The sequence below is a fragment of the Copadichromis virginalis genome, linkage group LG20 (genome assembly GCF_057382275.1).
Source record: "Copadichromis virginalis isolate Kocher_CV1m ecotype Utaka linkage group LG20, C_Virginalis_male_GT1.1, whole genome shotgun sequence".
Lineage (NCBI taxonomy): Eukaryota > Metazoa > Chordata > Actinopteri > Cichliformes > Cichlidae > Copadichromis > Copadichromis virginalis.
Window position 1 is genome coordinate 33,076,158 of NC_140637.1, and position 9,173 is coordinate 33,085,330.

General features: G+C 41.4%; 1 protein-coding gene across 1 annotated transcript; it reads left to right on the top strand.

Annotated features, from left to right (window-relative positions):
- The first annotated feature begins 227 nt into the window (after positions 1-227).
- LOC146685229 (C-type mannose receptor 2-like) lies at positions 228-5,343 on the top strand. Its single transcript, XM_085443619.1, has 6 exons — positions 228-893; positions 1,122-1,306; positions 1,860-2,055; positions 2,201-2,545; positions 3,084-3,175; positions 4,268-5,343. The coding sequence occupies exons 1-6, from the start codon at positions 860-862 to the stop codon at positions 4,385-4,387; spliced, it is 972 nt and encodes a 323-aa protein (XP_085299745.1). The 5' UTR covers positions 228-859; the 3' UTR covers positions 4,388-5,343.
- The last annotated feature ends 3,830 nt before the right edge of the window (positions 5,344-9,173 follow it).

A 9,173-nucleotide genomic window follows, 5' to 3' on the forward strand; every position in this document is an offset into this window, starting at 1 on the left:
TGTTTATATTGGTATTATTAAGCTTTGAGTAGTGGAATTTAATTAAAGCATTTATTCAATATATACATGTATAGTTTTAGTTAGATGGTTACACATATGAGAGTGGCCTCTGTCTGGTTGGGAGCTTTAGTAGGCGAGGTGAGAGGTGAAACAAAGTGCCTGCAGAATTGACAGTTTTGTTGCAGAGCATGCATCTGAGGTTTTGGAGAAGCAAGAGCGAGATGAGCTGGAAGCACCTGGCTTGGAGGTGAAGAAAATGTTCTTCTCAAACTGTGTCAAAAGTCGTTACCAGAACATTTGTGGTTTTGGAAGTTATGCATGTATTGTATCTGCTTTGACGCATGAGGGGGCGTCATCAATAATACCCTGATGCTATAAAAACAACTGCTTGTGTATTATTGGGCGGAGATCGACGCTGAGTGTGTGACTGTTCATCTCCCCACACGTGATTTTGAATCCCTCCTGTATCCCTCCTCGATATTTGAACCCTTAACACAGTTTTGAGCCGGCCCATCTCATGATATTCGTGCTTGTGTGATTTGAAGGCTTTACCTTTTTCATGAAGTGGTATAAAAGTGTATATAAAATATCTGTGAATCTTATTACTTCTGTTCCTTCCATGTTTTTCTAGATGGGGTGTAAGTAGGTTTCCTTTATGTCCTAATTAGCTAGGACGCCCTCATGCAAACGATTGACTGTAAGGAAAACTGATTTGACTTGTTTTGAATTGACTTCTGCACACACACATGCATCCATCGCCTCCTTGGAAGTAACTTGCATATTCATTTTGCATGAGGATGAAGATGAGAAGTCATGTCACAACAGTCGGACCAAAGGAGAAAGCAGGGAACATACAAGAATGGACAAAGCTCTGTTCATCATAGCGGCATCAGGCAAGTCTGAATTATTACGTTTCCATCATCATATTTAAGTGTGATCCTTGTGATGAAGATTATTACTGTAACTCTAAGGGACTTCAACTTTCATTGTTTTTCTTCACAGAAATGAAAAAGATGATGCATTAGTGCGTTATATTTACTCCTGACACAAATTTTCTGCCAAAAGAATGGATTACACAGAAATGCATTGAAGCTAAACTCATTTATTTACTGTGTTTGCAGGCCTGTGTGCCGTCGCCTCCAAACATCACTACCAGTTTGTTTATGAGCTGAAGAACTGGGCTGGAGCGCTGAGTTACTGCAGAGACAAATACATAGACCTGGCTACTATAGACGACATGCAGGATGTGCAGATGCTGAACAGCACAGTAGATTTAAGCAAAATGACCACCATGGAATACGGCAATGTAAATTATTTTTCTGGCTTTTTTTTGTGACAGTAGGACTTTAGGTTTTTGTACATTATTTGAATTTTATGGTACTGAACTATATTTAAACTATATTTTCTTGAAAGATCACTTTTCTTTTCTTACTGTTGCCAAGTGCTCACATGGGGTCATCTGATCGTTGACTTTACAGTATAATAAAGCAGATTGAGGCAACAGTTGTTGTGATTTGCTTTTATAAAAATAAAACTGAATTATTATGAACCATTTTGAATTGAACTGAATAAGGTTAGCGTTAGGATCTTGTGAACTTACAAATATTTGAATATAATTTTTGTTAAGTGGAAAATCTTTTTGACAGAAAAATTGTGATGCAAAAATCTACAAATTAATTGAGATTTTCTTAATTTGTATTAATCTTTATAAATAAAAATGGAAAAAATTAAAGAACTAAATTACAAAATATCACAAGATATGAAATGTTTTATACTGTATATATCAGTGCTTACTGATAATCTGACAGCCTAACTCATATATTTTATGTCTAATGAAACAAACCCGCTGGTGCTTTCAGAGAGTCTGGATCGGGCTGTATGATGACATCAATAGCTGGAGGTGGTCAATGTCAGAAACCAGTGAGTTCAGAAACTGGTCACCTGGACAACCAGATAACAAATGGGTTATAGAATACTGCGTATTTATGCTTGATGGACAGTGGGTTAATGACCCTTGTGCGAATGTGTTCAGATTCGTCTGCTCTGATAACACAGGTGAGGATTTTCAACTTAACTAGAAGCTTAGAACAAAACAGGTCCTGTTCTGTGCTTTTATTGATGTTTCAACAACGGCCTAATTGTTTAGACTTACAAATGCATTTACAGTTGTACACAGCACTTGAGTATGGTCTGTTTTCAGGGTCGACTAGGACATTTGTCTTCATTGACATTATAACGTCATGGGCGAACGCCCAGAGCTATAGCTACTGCAGACTTCATTACACAGACCTGGCCAGTGTGAGGAACATGACAGAGAACCAGAAGATAGATAACCTGGTACCTCCAGGGATAAGGGTGTGGATCGGCCTTTTCAGAGAGTCCTGGAAGTGGACGGATGGAAGTAACTCCTCATTTACATATTGGAAAACAAATGAACCCAATAACAACTATGGACCAGAGCTTTGTGTGGCAGCAAACTTTGAAGAAAATGCAAAATGGGAGGACTGGAATTGTGGCTCACAGAAGGAGTTTGTTTGCAATGTTGGTAAGCATTACTACCTGAAACATTGGCTGCTATTGGTCACAATTTACAAACTACACCCTAATGTAAAAGGTTCTTGCTGTACATCCGCTGTTGTGGTGGCAGCTGCTCAATATGTGAAAGTAACTGTATGTGAGAAAACAGTCCTGTACAGTGAGCTCCTAGCTGCTGGCTTCACATTTTGTCACCCAGAAACCTCAAGTGGTCACACAGTTTATTCTGCCAGACCCACATTCAGTGTTGTGATGGAAGCTGCATCAACCGTTGTGTTCAGTTCAGAGGTTTGAAGTGAACACTGTAAAATTATTGTGAATATTAGTATGACAGGATGGGTCATAACAAATGGGCCATTTCTGTTTTCTCGTTGTCGCTTAAATATAATATTAAAACAGCAAACAACACACCAGGAAGGTTAATCTGAGATTTTGGCACTCATAAGTTTTTTATTGCAAGTAAATTATGTATTTAAAAGCAGAATATGAAAATGCAAGTGAAAGATAGAGCTGATGAAGGATGTAACAATTTGTTCTTATTTTAAAAGCACCTGTTTACAAGGAAGTGGTGAAAGTGAACCTGATAAACTCCGGTCTGGATCTGACCCACCCTGATGTGATGGAAGCCATGCTGAACCAGGCAAGTCATGTTTATTTATTAATATACATGAGAGAGAGATTATACATGCACACATACATCTGTGTATGTGTGCATGTATTTAAAAATTGAAGCTCTCACTGAATTGCAGCTTTATCACAACACTGAATGTGGACCTAACAATCTGGCTGGATTCAGTTGCACGACTGTGTGAACAACTTAAGACTCTCACTACTTCTGGGTCTGTCCTCGTGATGTGTCACTGAAACTGCCAGTCGACTGTATCTGCTTCACAACAATATAGAAACAAGAATTCTTCTCAAATCAAACTTAAAGCAGCGTATTACTTCTACTTGATCACTAAACAAGTGCTTTATTACAGCATATGAATACATTTTTCTTCAATATTCAAAACACTGACTATTAGAGATGATTTCATCTGTGTATTAAAGTTGTCTACACAAAATGTTTTGTCATGCTTGTTTGCACAGACACCTCCTTCAGCTCATGTACCTTAGGCTGAGTCAGGTTTTGAGTTCTCAGTTATATGTAAGAGCCATGAGTGTCAGTCTGTTTCATCCTGGCAGATGAAGCTGTGGGGAGCAATCCTTCGAGTACTGTGAAAATCATCAGCCCACAGTGTTCAAGCCAAATGCCTCAGCTTAGGACCATGATCCCGTTTGGCCTCTGGTTTGTAGCTTGTTGTAGTCCTGGTTATGAAAATGAGGTTCAATTTAATCCACGAGTGCTTGCTCTGTGCACAAGTTTAAGATCCACTGAAGATATAAAAGTACACGTGGTCAGTACGACGCTTGCAAAGAGCGATCAAAAAATAGTAACCAGAGTCTGAAAAGCACAAGGTGTTCAAATAGTCCTCCTTTAAGAGTAGCTGCGCCACATTTACACCTGGGATTGTTTTATTTTTATCACACATTATAAAAACTTTTTATATATTTCATTTCCAATATTTGGACCAATCTCATGTGCTTTTGTAGGTTTATTAGACATTATTATTAGTCATCAACTCTCTTGTGAAATATTACTGCAAATTTAAATATCTTCTCTTAAAAATAGATTCTGAAGAATTTAGTGTATATTATTGTCTGAGTAATGTTAAGTATTTGTGTGTGTCAGATCCAACAGAAGCTGAAGGAGCAGGGAGTACAGGGAGACGTCAAACTGAGCTGGAGGAAGCAGTCAGATGGATCGGTCTTCCACAAGGACGAGGAAACGAAGAAGAAGAGCATCGTCTGAAAATAGTTCAAGAAATGTTGCTTTCGCCTTTGACCTTTCAAGTGCTATTGTGCCATATTATCATATTATTCTATGCTTTGTGTGAATATCATCATCCAAAGAAAACAAAAATCTAATTATGATGTCTTTGCATAGTTTTACATAGTTTTATTCTTACCTGTTAACATTTAAAACACAAGACGTTTGCTGGGTATTTGGTGACAGTTCACTGTAATTTTAATACATGCGGTTTTTCGCTGTTGCACTTTACAGACAGCCACTGAGTGTTTGATGCAGTAGAAGCAGAATTAGAAGCTGATTGAGGCTGTAAAGATGGCGCATTCTTCACAAAAGCAGGTCAGCCCCACGCACGGGGTGAACTTGCTAACGGAGATTTGCACATTGGTGCGGTTATGGCGTTAGCGTCATTTTAACTAGATTAAAGCTGACAGCACGAATATTATGAGATGGGCCGGCTCATCATTATCCTGATTTGCATTTGTTTGTCTCACTCAGTCCAAAAATTACATCAATAGGGAGACGTGGATGTCTACCAAAGAGTAAATAAAAGGGCGAGTATCCTGTCACTAGTTGTGCAATTATCGGCATGCACAACTTTGTTTAGTCACTCCAGTTTTCTTTCTTTTCCTCATCCAGGGTCCGCAGCATTCACAGCACGGTGCGATTAAACCTTTCCACTGGGTTTCCTTGTGGATGGTAGGGTGTAGTCTTTGAATTAGCTATTCCTCTGTACTTCTGCAGCTGTTTGAATAAATGGTTTTCAAATTCTCAAAAATCAAATCAAATCACTTTTTCTCTGCCTCGATCATGATGTAATTTACCAGGAAAACCAAATTTCAAGGAAAAGTCATTAAAAATTTTATCTGCTGCTGTTTTGCCAGATTTGTTGTGTGTAGAGTAGACTTGAGCAAACTTGGTGAAGTTGTCCTGTATCACTAAAATATACTCATACCCTCCCCTGCTCTTTTCGAGATGGACATAGTCTATTGAAACCATTTTAAGGGGTGCAGTAGCCGGCATGTGACACATGGAGGCGCTACGCTGAACTGTAGGTTTTTTTTCTGATTATTACATTTGCACACGTGTGATGAAAAACTCAATATCTTTGTACATATTCAGCCAATAAAACCTACTCCTTGCCAAATTCATCACACGGTCCACCTCCAAGTGACCCATTTCGCAGTGAAGGTGTTTGTACACCAGTTCTTTGTTCGATTCTGGAATCACAATCTGAGTATAAGTCACAATCTTTCATATCAGCAACCCATCATCTGAAATAAACAGCTTTTTCCACTCATGTAGTAGCTGTTTTACTTTAGGATTTTTGGTTGCTGATGTTTTGTCAAAGCTTGCACCTGTGCTCTTTAAGTTGAGAACATAAGCTACGGCAGAGTCCTGCTTTTGAGCTTGTAATAGCTCCTGTGTTGTGATTCTCACATCTGGCTGAGTTTCTCTAAGTATCTTATTTACTTCTGGATTGCACGTTATAGCTGATATCCAATCCAGTTGTTGTTCTTCCTGTGCTTCAATGGCATTCAGTACTGCGCTTAACACTTCAGGCGAACACAGCTCAGTACATTCTGACATGTATGAGTTCATACTAGAAGGTGTTCTGGACAAAAAGTCTGCATCCACGTTACTTTTTCCAGGTCTGTATTTCAGTGTTATGTTAAAATCAGCCAGCTCGGAAACCCATCTGTGTCCTGTCGCATTCAGTTTACCTGTGCCTAAAACATAGGTTAAAGCAGGGGTGGGCAATCTCAGTCCACGAGGGCCGGTGTCCCTGCGGGTTTTAGATCTCACCTTGGGTCAACACACCTGAATCACATGATTAGTTCGTTACCAGGCCTCTGGAGAACTTCAGGACATGTTGAGCTAATTTAGCCATTTAAATCAGCTGTGTTGGTTCGAGGACACATCTAAAACCTGCAGGGACACCGGCCCTCGTGGACTGAGATTGCCCACCCCTGGGTTAAAGGGTTGTTGTCACTGTATACTGTCACTGAGGAAACATATAACAAATAGTCTCTAAAGCGCTCAGTCGCCGCCCATTTTAGTGCCAAAAACTCCAGTTTCCCTGAGTGCCACCTGTAGTTCTTCTCAGCCTGTGTTAATGTTCTTGATCCATATCCAATTACTCTTAATTTACTGTCCTGCCTCTGGTACAAAACTGCACCAGGGCCTTCTTCTGATGCATCGATGTGCAGAATGAAGGGTTCCTCAAACTTGAGATAAGCCATCACGGGTGGATTAGTCAAAACATCCACCAAATAGTCTAGTGCTTTTTGGGTGGCTGTCACTCCATATGATTTTTTTGGGTGGGTGCAGCATGCCCCGCCTTGGCTGACCGCGCTGGTGTTTGGGTGTGGTCAACTGAGAGTAAATCATATAGGCACATTGCATGTCTTGAAAAATCTTGTGCATAGCTTCGGTAGTATCCTAAAAGCTTTCTCAGCTCTTTAATGTTTGTCGGTGGGTTGTCCTTCAAAGCTCGTCCTGCTTGTACCTCTTTTTCATCCATTTTGTAACCGTCCTCATTTTTAAACAAGTCACATTTATCAGGTCTTAGTTTTACGCCCCAAGCCTGCTGACGTTTGAGAACTGATCTCAAATCTTCAATATGCTGCTCAAATGTTTGACTGTACACTAAAACATCATCTAAATATGGAGTGCATATTTTGTCCCTCAAGCCTTCTAAACTTTCCTCCATACTACATTGGAAAGCTGAAGGCGCATTGGTGAGTCCAAATGGAATTCTATTCCATTCATACAGCCCCCAGGGTGTTGTGAAGGTGGTATATATTTTCAAGTCTTCGCTGATTTCACCTTGATAGTACGCTTTGCCTTGGTCAAGCACACTAAACCACGTATTACCGCCAAGTCCATCAAGGATTTCCTGTATTCGTGGAATAGGGTGTCTGTCTGGAATTGTCTTTTTATATAGGCCCCTATACACACAGTCTCAGGCCTCCATCCCGCCTCCTCACACACACTATTGGAGAGGCATATGGTGAGGTTGATTTGCGGATAAAGTCTTTTTTTAACAAGTCCTGAATGTGACTTTTTACTTCATCATAGAGAGCACGTGGGACCGCATTATAGGATTTGGCTACAGGAATCTGATCAGTGAGTTTGATATCCATCAGCAGCCTAGTAGGCGTGAGAAGCCATTTTTGTTGATTAAGTTTTCTCCTGTTTTTCATGTAGAAAGTTAGGTAAGAGAATTGTCTTTTGTTTGGTTTTCATTTTGTGTAGGAAAGCGTAGGGACCATTAGGGAGTTTTGTTTGTTATTTTTGGCACTGCTCACTGCTGAAGCAAATAAATGGCTACTTAGCATTTTAAAAGATATTGTTGTTTGTGTTCTTGCTTGGGTGGTGTTTGAGTGGGCCAACTTCTTGTTGCGTTCAATACTCGCCTAGACTAAGAACGTAACACACTCATTATTGAAACTTGGGCTCCCGTGTCACAGAGTGCCTGTGTTTTGCAGTTGTTCATTCTACACCATACTAGACACTTTTTGCCCATGAGCTGTGCTACTTTTCTTTTTTTGGTACTCAGATTGAACACGTTTGGGGGTTGGTTCCTAATTTTAGGATTTCCTAAGTCAGTTGGTGATGCATGGGATAAGCTTTGGGCCTTGGGAATGTTGTCACATTGGGACATTGGTGCTGAAGCTGTGGCTTGTCCCGCAGTCACAGCCCCGCCCAGTTTCCCTGCTTCTGAGCTCCCCTTACTTTAAATCCTTTTGCCCAGTGAGAGTCACTGCCACATTTGAAACAATGGTCACAGTCCCTGTTTTCTTGTTGACATGCAGAGCATCGCCTTTTGACAGAAACATCAGGCAGAAGGAACACAAGAAGCTCGAGAAATACCAAGGGCTCAGAGAAGAGCTCGAGAAGATGTGGAGGGTGAAGGTGACGGTGGTCCCCGTGGTAATCGGAGCACTAGGTGCAGTAACTCCCAAACTAGGCGAGAGGCTCCAGCAGATCCCGGGAACAACATCGGAGATCTCTGTCCAGAAGAGCGCAGTCCTAGGAACAGCTAAGATACTGCAGGACCCTCAAGCTCCCAGGCCTCTGGTAGAGGACCCGAGCTTGAAGGATAAACCGCCCGCAGGGGCGTGCTGGGTGTTTTTTATATATAATTCCCCACTGAACAGTGCTGTTCTCATATTGTTCCCCTGCCACTGAGAGTTCAGTGGAGAACAGATGGTTTATTCTCCTGCCTTCTATCTGTCTGGTGTACCTCCTCAAGCGGCTGGCCAAGGCTGTGAGTCGTTGCTTGGCAGTTTCCAAGGCCTCAGGTATGGACAGCTTCCTGTACTTCTTAGGCACCTTCCTCATCACGCCTTTCTGCAACTCCGATAGTTGGCTAACCTCCCTCCGTGCTACCTTGATCTTAGCCTTTAGCCTCCTTCTCCAGGGAGGAGATGCCCCTTGTGGCTGTTCAACTTGTAGCCAAGCATCTCACTGATCACTGCTGCCGTATTGTAGATCAGCTTGTTAGTGTCGGTAATCGTGGTTGTAGGTATCATCCGTAGTGCTGCATTAACATCATCTAGCAAACCTTCTGAGGGTACTTCACGTAATCTTGGTAATCGGCTACGGGGGGTCCAGGTTTCAAGCTTGGCCATGATCCTATCTTTCAGGTCAGTTCCTCTCGCACTCAACGATCCTTCTCCTATCGCACTTGGGGCTTGGTACCCAATCTCGGGTGGGGGTGATGATATCTCCCCCCTGACCTGGCGTCCTGGCTCCCCCTTGCCGTAGCATTTATGTTGTACCT

Bases quoted from the DNA above. Each gene is read 5' to 3' on its own strand.
- LOC146685229 (XM_085443619.1), top strand. From the start codon at position 860: ATGGACAAAGCTCTGTTCATCATAGCGGCATCAG. The intron at 894-1,121 runs GCAAGTCTGAAT...CTGTGTTTGCAG, and splicing joins GTTCATCATAGCGGCATCAG to GCCTGTGTGCCGTCGCCTCC. The intron at 3,176-4,267 runs GCAAGTCATGTT...TGTGTGTGTCAG, and splicing joins TGGAAGCCATGCTGAACCAG to ATCCAACAGAAGCTGAAGGA.